We start from the raw sequence: 13,849 nt of genomic DNA on the forward strand, positions 1-13,849 counted from the left end.
GTCCAAAAGTAATTCCCAGACTCATGGGCTAAACACAGATTTTCACAGTGAGATTCAGAATAACAGAATCACAGAGTGGAGGAGGTTGGAAGGTACCACAATGAGTGATGTGGTCCAACCTACCAGCTCCGACAGGGTGTTCTAGAGCACACGGAACAGGATTGCATCCAGACAGTTATCTCCAGTGAGGGGGATTCTACCACTTCCCTGAGCAATCGGTTCCATGAATTACTATAGTTAAGTTTTAGGCAAGAATGACCTCTACATTGTTTCTTGAAGAAAAAGAGATTCAGGCAATGCTGCAGAAGTGCCATGGCTTATTTTTGAGGTGGAACTGGGGGTGCTGGCATCCATTATTTATAAGAGAATGTGTTGTTGTTAGACATAATAGGTTAGTTGTGATCACTGTTAGTGTCATCATAGAAATGATGTGCCAGTGCTCACCTGGGATAGGCAAAGAGTGGATGATAAGGTATTGATCTGCTTAGGACTGACTGACATCATGTAAGAATGACAAAGTATTTAGGGCAATGTTAGAAATCTCAAAGCCAATCTAGTTTTTGTTGTTGTTGTTGTTGTTTTCAGGCAAGATTTGTTTTGAGAAAGTGTTAAGATCATGTCACCTGTGGTTGCAAGCATTATTCCTCTATGTGACATTCTAGTGGGTCTTATACCTCCTTGCCTCTGCACCCACCTACCCAAAACCACCACCAGAAAGTAATTCAGGGCAAATCCAACAGATTGTCCTGGCTCAGCAAAGTCAAAGTCAAAGTCACAGAGAACAGTCCAAGGGTTGTGTATGTGGGTTTTCAAACCAGGGCAGAAATGGAAATTGGCTTGCTGGACTTGGTTCTGCCCATAAGGGTTTCTCTTTCCCTGATCTGTTTGTCCTCATCTTTTCTCTTTGCTTTCTGTTCTCCTTTCCTCTCCTTACCCTTTCTTTCCCCTTCCCCAGTCCCCTCATTTTGCCTTCCTTCTCTCCTGTCCCGAGGCGCAGGGTGCCGTCCCACTCAGAGGGAGCCCCACGCTGTCCCTTCCGCGCACGGCGGAGCAGCAGCAGCAGCAGCCCGGGGGGCGGGCGGACCCCGGCCCGGCCGGCTCGGTCCCGGTGCGTGCGGAGGGCGGCGCGGAGCCCCTCGCGCGGCCGCCCCTCCATCGCTGCGCCGGCCGGGGCGGGCCCAGCGCCGTCCCCTCCTCCAGCCCGCGCGGGGCCGGGATCGCCCCGCCGCCGACCCGAGCGGCAGCCGGGAGCGGAGCGGGCGCGACGCGGATCTGCAGGAGCCCCTCTCCTCCTCTTCCTCCTCTTCCTCCTCCTCGCCCTGCGCCCGGCAGCATGGCCCGGTGCGAGGCGGCGGCCGCCCCCGGGCTCTGCCTGCTGCTGCTGCTGCTGCTCCGCAGTGAGGGGCTCTTGGCCCCCGCCGCCGCGCAGCCGCCGCCGCAGCGCGGGAGCGTGTGGTGCCCCAGCCGCTGCCTCTGCTTCCGCACCACGGTGCGCTGCATGCATCTCATGCTGGAGAGCGTCCCCGCCGTGTCCCCCCAGACCACCATCCTGTGAGTGCCCGCGGGGGCTGCCGCGGGGCCCGGGGCAGGGAGGGCGGCAGGAAGGGAGGGAGGGAGGAGGGGATGGATACCTGGGGCGAGAGGCGCTGGGCTGGGTGGCGGCGCAGCCTCAGCCCTTTGTCTGCGGTCGGGGGAGGGGGCCGGACCCGCGGCCGTGGCTCTGCCCGAGGGGCCCGGGCGTCGCTGCGCTGCTCCGGGGCTGCGCCCGCCGCCCCCGGCCCCGCTCGGCCCCGCCGTGCCCGGAGCGCCCCTGCCCGGCTCCCGCGGGTCGGAGCGGTGCCCCGGCTCCGCCGGGCTCCTAGAGGTGGATGTTCTGGTTAGCGTGCGGGTGCTGTGTCCCAGCATAGTTCGTCCCTAGAAGGATTTCAGTACTTCCTTAGTATCCTGTTTAAAAGCATATTCAGGCGGCAGGAGGATCGACAGGGACATCGGTGACACTTTCTGTTCAATTCTTAGACATGTTGGGGATGTACGAGCAAACCGGGACACAAGCCCTGGGCTTGCTGGAAACGAACCCGGCTCGGATTCCTGCAGGCATTTGCGAACATTAGTTTATAACCAGTTTTTTAGTTCAGGCACAAATGTGTCAGTTGAAGTGCCGTTCCTGTGGTCACTGTTTTGGGTGTGATTGCATCGGTATAAATTTCAGTATTGACAATGATTGACATTTAATTCACATTGATTTGACTGAAGCAGTTACCTTTCCAGGCATATTTCCCTGCAATAAAGGCAAAGTTCCAAATGAACATCACACACTATTTTGTTTCGTGGCTTACTAAGAGGAACAGATTTGTTCCACTGACCTGCTTATATGTTACTTGGGCTCGGAAAGCTCTTGGCACCAGCCCTGCCCTTTCCTTACACACACTCAGCCGTGGAAGCTGAGCAGAGCTTGGCCCTGGGAATTTTCTGCGGGGCCTCCTGTCATAAATTAACTTGTGACTTTGTCAGATATTTTCAAAAGGGGTCTATAAAGCCTTGCTGTGTTTCAGCTTCCAACTATTATTTAATGTGAAGAGTACAGTCATTTAGCATTAACTGAGTCCCTCTTTGGCAAGAAGTGCAGGCTTTTGGCAGAATTGGATTAGTCCTGCAGTACTTGTAAACCTTTTAGGGAACAGTACAGGAAGTGGGTGGTTAATGTTTCTTACATTTGAAACAAAGTACATTTACAGAACACCTTTTGCCTTGAGATTACAGGAAACCGTGTAATGCTAGTTTTTGTGAATCATCTTAAATGAAAAAAAAAAAAGTCTTAGAGTGGAGTCAAGTCTTAATGGCTTGGTTTCGTCTTAAAGGTAGAAGGGTCTGCAACAGCAGAAAATATTAGATTAAACCTCGTCGGGTGGAGCTCCCCTTACGGTGGGTATTTATAATCTTGCAGTGAGTCAGAGGAGAATGTGTGAACAATGCAAGCATTATACTCGTCTAACTCCACTAATATATCAAGTTGTCTAGTATCCCAAATGTGAATTGTCATTCTGGTAGAATGCAAGCTACCATGCTGAAGAAGTAATGCAGAAGAAGTTTATGTTTTCAGCTTGACAAAGAATGGTTGTTTTCAAAATATGCCTGCAGATGACCAGCATTCTTCAAAACCTAGTGGTCATCTAGTGATGGGTATTATCCTTTCTGAACAGCTGACTGGGGAACTGTTTTAGATGAAATAGGCAGTATTACATCTGTAAATACTCAGTTACTCCTGCTACAGTTCTGCTGAATGGAAAGGAGCTGGGTCAGAAGATAGTCGGGCAATATGAGTCTTTGGGACAAAGAACCATGGTACAATTGATTAAGTAATCAGTAGTTTGAAGGTACCAATCATACATAAATCGCTTACCTGTTTTAGCTGTAGGAGGTACTTTCAGAATAACTATTACATGTCTGAGGTACTCACTGAATTACCACTCATTTTTCTTACTTACCTGCAATGCTGAACTGTAGTTCTACATTGCACTTCACAGAGGTAGCCTGTCACCCACAGAGGGCTTTCTACACTTAAGAACAGTTTCATTTTTAAGCATGAAAGTAAGCAGTTATTTAATCTCTGGTTTGACTCTCAATGCTTGACTTTCAAATGGTGCCTGGATATTAAATGTATTTTCTTTAGTAGTGGTGTTGATAGTTAGATAATTAAAAATAATAATTTAAATTGATCACCTTCCCCTTTCAAACAAAAATTTAGGAAATCCTGCGAAGTGTATTGCTGATGGGTTAAGTCCACTTTTACTGGCATTGATAAATTCCACATTCTCATCTGTTTTATTTCTTACTTACAACATAGATTGACTGTGCAGAGTAATTTTGTAAAAAAATATCACCTTAAGCTTTTCGTGGTTTATAAGTATTTTGCTGAATTCTGCTTATGAAAAATGCCCCATTTTGGAAGCTGCATTGACTTTGCTCTACTTCACATATCATTTGTTACATGGATTAAAACAGCATGGGGCCCAGACCAATGGTGCAGCCAAGTGTTTTCTCCCACATATCAAAAATGTCTACTCCCAATCTCAGGCTCTCTTTTGAAAGCTGTTCATAACATTTCTGGTTGCTGACCTTGCCAGTGCTACTTCTGGCTGTACATTTTCTCACTCTCCCCAGCTCCTTCCACTTTCTGGCACTTCCCCTTCCCTGCTGCAGGCTTGGAACCATGGTTTAGATTGCTTCTGCAGGGTGGATTCTGCCAGTTTTGAAAGAGATCAGGGAGCCTTGCATAAGCATGGGGTTTCATTTTTACCTGGGACAATTTGGGACTTTTTTGGACTAAGGCCAGCATCCCAGTCCTGTGCCAACTTCTCTTAAAAATGGAGACCCGTGTACAAAATGGTTTGAAAAGCTACTTAATGCCATAAATACAATCATGGAAATTTCATTTCATCTCTGACTAAATACAGAGTGCTTATTTTCACAGAAATTGGTGAAACATATTTATATTAAACCCTTTAAACTGTTGAGGAATGTAAAATTCTGGGTATCTCCTCTTGGTCACTCCCCCTCCTATAATTGTATCCTGTCTTACATTTTTCAGAGAATGTCTGTGTTCTAGAGCAATTTTGTGTATGTGTTGTTGATAACTCTGACAGAAGATCTTTAAATATTGATGCAATATGTTACTATTTGTATCTAAACACAATCAAAATCCAAACTTGTCTACAGGACTAGCTACACATACTCAGACCAATACTGAAATTTGTTCACAGTTTTTCTTGGCAGCACCTCATTGCTCTCTTGTTTCTTGCTAGCTGTACAAACGAAATTGTATTCACTGCACATGAGTCTAACAGACTGAACAAGAAAAGAAACTAATGTTCTCTTAATAGCAGAAAAGGTAAAAATTGACAAAAATAGTTGCCACAAAAGAAAGTGGACTTCATTTGCACTGAGAATGACATGCAAATTATTGAGGAGAAGATTTAATTTTGAAATAAGTCATCCTGTCTTTGCTATGTGATTATTACTTTGGGTGTAATTATTATTACACCTGCATGTCTGCTACAAATAAAACACCTTTTCAACATGAGAGTATAATTTTAAGTGATCAAACTTTAATAGGACTTCTTAAGTTGCAGCCATTCCAGCTGAATGGCTTTTAAAGGTAGGCTCGGAATGAAATTGAAGGCAACAGTTTGTGTTGCATGTTACTGCTTTTGTTACATGATTCTAACATATACTCAATATTGGATAGTTTAGGGTGTGTACTTTTTTATTTACTCATTTATCAATGTATTTTAATTTCTGGTTTGTACTGTAGATGTCACAGGAGGAAGTTTTAGTAATTTAATTCTATGGTGATTTTCTGGACAGCTGAGTAAGAAGTACTTACATTTTTTTCATCTCTCCATAAGAGCTTTTGGTGGAAGCTAATGTATGTTCATAATGCCAGTGAAAACCATTATTGAGGCTTCCCAAGAGTATCTGTCTTAATACAAATAAAAACCCCACAACACTAAATGATGCAAATCACATCTATTTGGACAATATGTGAATCACTAAAGAGGTAGGGGTAATGGAAATATAATGAAATTTCACATTTCATTGTTGATTTGTGCTAACATTATACCTCTTAGCAGAGATGTTTAGGAAAATGAAATGGGTGATATGTATGGAGACTGTGAGTGCAGAAGTCTCTGGGCTATCACAGCAGAAATCTGCATGCTGTTAGCAGATCTGCTATTTGAAATGATGCATTTTCAGCCTGCAAACAGCCATCCCATTTTCATCTGAAAATACAAGATCATTGTGTTCTGTTAGATCTTTGAAACCCTTTTAGAAAAATTCCAGTAGATTAAAATTAGGACAAAATAAAATAAACACAACTCATCAGTGTGAAGGGTGAAGGATTGCAATCTCAAATGTGGACTGTGAGTAAACTCGATCACTTTATGGGTAAACATTAATTTGCAGGTAGGAGTTAGTCATGACATAACACACCAGAAGATTTTGTTCAAGATGCAGGGATTTATACATACTTAATGTTAAAAAAAAAAAGAAGTAAAAATTCTGAGGATTTATTTGAAGTGTTTGAAAATAACTTAACACAGACATAGCTATTGGCGCTCCTGTTTGGGCAGCAAACTGCAGTAGGTGTCCGTGATGATTTTCTTTAATGACACAGAACAGGGGAGGGTAAAGCACAAGATTATTTCAATAAAAATTATCTTACATTTTCCTTCATAGTACCTGGAGCATAACTCAGGCACTCAGAAGGGGACACCTTTATTGGAAATGATAATTTCTAATCTCAGACTATTGGGCCTGTGTCATAGCTGCTTGCTCTCAGCCTAGGACATCTAAATGAACAGTGGGCACCACTGGTCAGACAACTGAATTAATTAGCTACTGTTTGGGCAGATTATTAATTTATTTGTGCCTTCTCCAGCTCAAGTGTGTTGAATAGTCATCTGTTGACAATAAAGATCACCTTCCCCTTTCAAACAACATACAGAAACATTTCATACAGAAATGTCTGTATGTAGATGTTGATATTTGTCTAAACCAAAGTTTAAAGTATTTTTCAGATGAGAATGTTTTCATGGAATTTTCAACAGAAAGAAACTACTTGCAAAAAGTAGGCAAAGGAGTCATAAGAGATTTTTAAAAATTAGCTTTCAAAGGCCGTAAATTGTTGCTAAAAATTGTTGTTTTCTCTCTATTAAACCCCATCCTGAGTCCCAACAAATCAAGTGGATACTGCAAAAGATACCAATCCTCCCCAGCAAAGCAGCTGTGGAGGGTGTGTAGGAGGTAAAGCCTGCTGAAGCCATTCCCAGGCAGTCTGGTTGCACTGCTGATGGAACGAGCCAGGACCAAGGCATGAGTGTGTTAAGGAGACATTTGCAGAGCTTGCAGAATGTGTTTGGCCATTAGCAGCAGGCAGGAGGGCACAGCACTGATAGTGTTTGACATTTACTGGGAAACACAGGCAAAGCTGCTGAGGGCTGCAGCAGAAGGCCCAAATGAGTCTTTGCTTCCAGTCACGGAATTCACTGGTGGGAAGATATTTTTGTCATCTCAAAACTGTGCTAGCCCTCATCAAATCCTTTACTGAAGAAAGGGAAAACATATGGAAAAAAATCATTTGCTGCAACTAGCTTACTATACCCTTAACACACTGTCATCGGAGGAATACATTGTCATATATTACAGTGAATAAATACAATTTCTTGTTTTCATCTTGTTTTACTAAGATGCATTTTTAAGCAGTAAATACTTAACATTTGAATGCTAAAATGATAAATATGTGTTTATTTGCAGAAAGATACCTTTAATAAGTAAACCACAAGATCTGTTTGACCTGACATCTGCTTTTTGGAGGGTGATGGAAAGCACAGCTTATGAACAAGTAGACAGTATAGAGCAGTATATAGTTGTTTATACCTATGATTAGCTAAAATAATTTAGCTGTTAAGTTGCATTATAACTTTCAGTGACAAGGAGTACTACATGGTGGAAATTGCTGTCTTCTGTTTGAAGCCTGAAAGTTGTTAGCTTCGCTTAGTGTTCCCCATTTCTTCCATTGGAAGAGACAGTGAGTACTTGATCCCTCTCTATCATTCCAATGCAGCTGTGATTTTGTGATCTTTGATCCTAAACTTCTCCATTCCTTTCTTTTTAAAGTTAGAGTCTTCTCAATGAAAGGTTGGTATTAATTTCTCATCATCTGGAGTTTCTTCCCCCCCTCTGCTGTGTTTGGACGTGAGGGATTTGTGACTTTGCCCAGTGTTTGTATGGACAAATCTGGTATGAGGTCTCATGGACTAATCAAGGGAAGCTTAAGATCTTGTCTGTAAGTAGTAATGATCTCTTCTGCCATTTTATTTGTAAAGCTTGATTTTCTCCATATACATTATTCCTCTGTATATATTATTTTATATTAATGCGTGCATTAGGTCTGCATTTTAATAGCCATTCATGGACTGTTGGTAGTTTGTTTTACTGTTCTTCCTAGGGGGACTTTGTTAAAATAGACGAATATCATAAGCAAAATTTTGTTCTTTCTGTGGTTTGTCACTCTTCCATTTAGGAATGAACTGAACAATGCACAACTCAGCACAGCTCTCTGTGAAACTCTACTGGTGACCTTTCCCAACTACAAAAATTCTCCATTTACTGCAAACATCTCTTCATATGCTCATCTGCACTGTGGAGTATTTGCTTTATAGCTGTTTCAAAAGATTGTCTTCTAATTCCCAAAGCTTTGGGAGTTTGGACTGTTGTCATCACAAGGTTTTTTGCTTGTTCTACTGAAATGTTTTAGAAAGCTATAAGGATTATACAGATCAGTGGATTGCTTGGTGCTGTTGTCTACATCCCCTATTCAAAATTTTTTAAAAACATTTTTCTGTCTTTCTGATTCTGTTTAACAAAGAGCTTCAGTGTCTCTGCTGTTACTCAATTTTCCCAAACAACGTAATTAAAAAATGATGAGTTAAATGAATTTTCAGCATTACTTTGGGGAATTTAGGGCCATGAGGGACAGTGAATAAGAAATTTTTGTGTTGCAGAGACAAACATGGGATTACGTATTTGAAAGAGTAGGAAATGGATGCATGGGCATGAGTAAATATATTCTTTCTCTCTTAATTCCCAAAGGCAGCTGGTGGAAAAATAACAGGGAGATGCCTATCCTTACATCATCTGGAGAGTCTGGATCTGAAACAGGGAGAGGAGTGTCTCACCTAAAATGGTGGTAAACACATGCCTAAGAGAAAAACATGATTAATAAATATTCTACCCTCCTCCATTTTCTGAGTAGCCCCTACTGATTTTTCTCCCAGGTGAGGTCAGTGCTCATTAAGAGATGACATGGGGATGTCATTAGCCTGCAGAAAGCTTTGTCATTTAGGTGTTAAATGAATGCTAGGCCTGTCACACGTGCCTATGGATTGCCTTGCAAGTAAGCTAGGTTTAAATTGAAAGGTTGCAAGTCTAGCAGAAAATAAAATTAGGAAATGCAGCCAGTGAAGAATAGAGCTTGGCATGAAGATAGAAGGAAACTGCAGAAAGAAACCAACATAATATAATAGAAGAAATCGATATTGCTATTATGATGTGAAAAAATAGCAGACAGCTATTCAGGGAATAACAAAAGAAGAGAAGTAGTGCATTGTGCTTAAAATCGCATATTATTTTATTGTTTTTTAATTACGAAATAGCCTTTACAGGAATATTTTACTGTGTATAATGGGTGAAATGAAAATGCTAGATTAATGTTTGAGACTCCAATTGTATTTTGAACAACTGAAAAACCAACTAAATTTTAATTCATCTTGATTCATGTTTTAATATGGTATTTTTCTATTATTTATTTTTGGATTCAAATTTCTGGGACTTTCAAAGCTGACTGTAGTTTGTTTACAGTATTTTGTGATCAAATATTTTGTAGACTCTAGATCTCATCTTGCAGAACTCACGCATGGCTTTGTATACATGAGTAATCCCCAGGCTGCTGATTTTTCCCGGACATGGACATTTGCTGAGTCTCTTTCCAGCAAGCCAAAGTGTTTACATCCTTATAGGATAAGACTTCACTTACAGAAAAGATCCTTTTATAAAGGTGACATTTAAAATTTGAATCACACAATCTAAACATTTATAGTTGCTTGTCTTTCTGGTGAAGTCTATGTATAAAAAGAAGTTAGTATTTCAAATGGTTATGTATATATGTGTTTCTGTATATTTATATGTACACATGCTGTACATAATGTGTGTGTATACAGATAGATGGATAGATAGATATAGGGAAACAACTGAGCTAAATTGTCTGATTTTTTTCCATTTGGATTCAATAAAAAAAAAAATCCAAACCAAAACAAAAGTAACTTTAAAGACTTTCTTATTGCAAATGTGGGCAAGGTTTCAAGACAATCCATAGAGATGGTGCAACAAGAGCTGACTGAGCTGGAACGGAATGACTCAAATGTTTCCTTTTCCTTCCTTTGCTTATCAGGCTGCCAAATTTGATTTCTTTTTGGTATGGCATTATTACTGCTGCTAATGAGAGTCAAGTGATTCTTTTAAACAGAAAATTGAATGTTTACTACAAATAACAAAGAGTCTCAAAATCTTGAGAAAGACTCACAGAGGAGAGATTAATGTGGTCTCTCATCTTCATGTCTTTTTGTTTAATTGTATTTACAAAGATAAGCAAAGATTAGGACATTGAAGAGTTTGTGCAGTGGCTGGCAGGGTTTCTTGAAACTACGTGAAAGTTTGTAGAATAAAAAGCGTGAAGTTTTGTGCGGTGTAGTGTTCTCTTTTAGTTTTCTTTTCTGAGTTGTTTTTTAAGTTTCACTAAGGAAAACAATGAGCAAATGTATTTAACTCCAAGTTAGTTTTACTGCCTGTGACATTGCTCACTTTTTTGTTGTGATCTGTTGTTGTAACTTTCAGATTTTTTTATTCTCTTTCCAGTTGCCACTCCCTGTATCTTTCGGAAACATTTTCTTTCAGCATTCTTTCCCCTTAAATCACTTATTACAACAGACTGACTGCTCATTGCCTGGCTGGTCTGAAAAAGGAAAAATATTACTTGGTACACGGTGTTACCTTAACTAATGACTGTTTTTGGTAAGGAGGATGATGACTGCTAAATGTCAAGTTCTTTGCACTGTGTTAGCCAGACTGGATTTAATAGCCTTTTATTAGCCATTTTGCTGCTGGTTTCCTTTGTTGCAGAAAAAAAATAAAGAATAAATGAGTCCTTGCATGCTTGATTTATCTCTAGGCAGTGTGAGCATTGTGACTGGGACAGCATGAAATTCAGTGCAGACTTCTCACAACAGTGAAATTCAGAGGTTTATAGCCTCTGTCCAAGGTCCATCATGCTCTACAGAAGCAAATATTTCACTTTTACAAGATCTTGGTTGTCCACTTTAATATAAAATTTCACTATTTGGTGTCTCATGGTAGCTTCTATTTAATGATTGTTTATAATCATAATCAGATTAAATCAGTCACCAGTTTTCAAATCTTTAAAGTAATGTCTTGTCATTTTTTAATGGTGACAACAGAGAATTTTTCTTCCCAATTTTTCCAAAATATTTTGAAAAATATGAGGGGCCATGTGTGTTCTGGTATACAGATAACCCTAGCAGGCCATTCAAAACTCAAAAATAAATAAATGTCCCATTACATTGTCTGCTAAGATAAAGTAAAGAGCTAGAGCAGCAGTATGATGGTGTGACATGTAGATTAAAAAGCACATGGCCTATAAAAGCAGGATACCTTTTAAGGGATATTTTGTCACTCTTCGGGATAACAGCTAATTTGGGTTCAAGAAAGAAGTTTTGGTTTGATGGCATTTTGATAAACTCTCCAAGGAATTGGAGAATTGATAGTATTTTTTTCTTACAGCCATAAATTGAATGAGAAAATTCAGATCCTTGACTTTGGTAAGGTTCTCTGGCTCCAGTAAAAAGGGCCTAGGTAATTTAATTAATGTGTCAGTAGAAGGAGAGACATATACAGGCAAAGAGAACTGCAGAGCTGTGACAGAGCTGTAAGAGCAGGGAGAGCAATTTGATTTTGTGAGTTGGTGGCTTGCTCTGGCCAAATTCATGACATTAACTTCCTGATTCAATTTTATTGCCCTGGGAAAAGCTTAAGTAAATGCAAAAGCACCTATGTAGGGGGTAAAATAAATTAAAATGTTTCCTAGTTAGACGTTTATGCATGGCTAAAGGATGTTAACTTGTAGATTGGAGACTTACTTATCAGGTGTGTAAATAATGGCTACCAGACAATTATTAAAGGTCTGTAAATACCTTTCTTAGTATGGTAACATTTATAATTTATTTAAACCAATTTTAAAAACACAGGATATTGTATTTTTTCCTGAGTTCTCTATCAATAATCTAAATCACTTGAAATTTCTAAAATGCTGATATGTGTTGAAACATTTTTCTTGATTCAGTAAACAACAGTTTTGAAAACTTAGCCAGAAAATCCTTTACTCCTCCATTGCGATGTGAGTATTTTCTTGGATGTTTTATACTATGTCAGCTTTGTTTACTTTCTGGAATAGATGTTTTCTTTTTGATATCCTCTATTTTACTTGAAATTTAAAAATTTTGGATACATCTTGCATGGGAATAATTGAATGTAAGATTTAGAAAGAGACAAAATATGTAAAAAGAGTGGGACCCAGTATTCATTATAGATTTCTAATGAACAATGATTTCTAATGAACAGTAATTTCTAACTGAACAGTAATTAATTGGCTGAAAGCAGGGTTTATTTAAGAAAAACAACAAAACAGTCCATCTTTCAGTGTCAATCTTTATACTGGTCATATCTGTATAAAAGATATATATCCATCAATAGGTGTAAGATAGACTTGTCTTTTGAAGAAATCTGTGGGATTGTCAAATACCTCAGATAGTACAGAGGAAATTTTCTGGTTTTGATGAAGTTGCAATGTGAACAACACTTAAAACAAATATGACAGGTAGGCAAGTGACTTGTGTACAGCCCTCACACTCAGGTATATTATGCAGACCAGTTTTATAACTCCATGGTGTTTATAATCTCTTATTCATCAGAGAAAGAAATAAGAACTAGCTGTGGTTTGGCACTCACCATTTAACAATATCAAGTTGAATTCAAACTAGTTTTGTCTTTTCAATATTGGTAAAATTTTGAATTCCTACTGTACATAGAACACAGCAATATCTGTGCAACCCAGATTCCTTAGATGAGAGTTTTTCATTACCTTTAATTTACTTTTTTTTTTTACTCTGAATATTTACAAAGAATTGTTTCTTAACAGTGCTAGAATAGAACAAGTGTCTCTCGCATGTCAGACATTGTCTGCGATAGATTTTGTATCTTGTTTGGTTGGCTGGTTAATTAAGTAACAGGCATTTGCAGGCTGACTTCACTTTAAAAATACCTGTATTTCTCTGAAAGAATATTTCATTTTTCAGGATTCAATCTTCTGGACAGTGTAAACAAAAAGTTGGTTTTTTAAAGGAGGTTATGATTTGAGTGGAATTATTTTATTTTATTTTTTAAACTTTGAAATGTGGAGGTAGTTCAGCATGATGGTAGACCCATAAAATAAATTAGTTTTAACATTCAGACCCACATGTAAGAAATTTCTGATAACATCAGGATTTGTAAATCTTTTTTAGTGCCTTTGGATATTTAAAATTTTGGGTTTGTTTTGTTTTGTTTTTTTCTTGATTGGTGCCTCTTTCATTATGTAAATCTGTTGGTTTAAACTGCATTGTGATGAAGCTTCAGTGGGCAAGAAATAAAACGTTCATTCAGTTCAGGCTTATCTTCAGCTGTGTGGTTTGGACATGGGAAGGGGTTGTCCCTCCAGAGCCCAGAGCACTGTACAATCTCTCAGGAGAGATTTCAGCCACAGGACTGCTGCAGTAGCACAGTATCTGACAACTGAGGGAACTTTACCAGTAGAAAATTTTTCACTTAAGTGCTGAGTTCTGGGTTTGTGACTTGCAGTCTTCAGCCTCTTCAGTTCCTGAAGTGTCTTAAGTGTTTGTGGAAATCCCAGCCACAAACTGGTGTTTGTGTGCCTCTGGATCAGAGGGTATATTTGTACTTCTGACCACTCTTAGAACAGTGATCGTTTAACTGTGGGTCCTGAGGATTCTTTTGCAGTTAAACTTAAAATTTGGTGATTAATACTTCTGGGAAATAATTTTTTCACAGGCTTTTAAGCCAAATATTTGACATAGCAGTGGTCTTAGTTAAGTGCAATATTACTAATTTATATTTCAAGTCATGTAGATGTGTTTTTTAGTAGTAGAAAAATTGTAAGAAT

The 13,849-nt window shown here is 39.4% G+C and overlaps 1 protein-coding gene across 1 annotated transcript in view; it reads left to right on the top strand.

Moving 5' to 3' along the window:
* The first annotated feature begins 1,266 nt into the window (after positions 1–1,266).
* Positions 1,267–13,849, top strand: part of PXDN (peroxidasin) — an 83,351-nt gene continuing 70,768 nt past the window's right edge. Inside the window, exon 1 of the mRNA XM_054279337.1 lies at positions 1,267–1,551. Within this exon, the coding sequence (XP_054135312.1) occupies positions 1,334–1,551 (218 nt within the window). The 5' untranslated portion in view covers positions 1,267–1,333. The remainder of the gene's footprint in view (positions 1,552–13,849) is intronic.

Source organism: Melozone crissalis, unplaced genomic scaffold, assembly GCF_028551555.1.
Source record: "Melozone crissalis strain CALT ecotype California unplaced genomic scaffold, PUWL_Pcris_2 ptg000027l_1, whole genome shotgun sequence".
NCBI classification, from domain to species: Eukaryota; Metazoa; Chordata; class Aves; order Passeriformes; family Passerellidae; genus Melozone; species Melozone crissalis.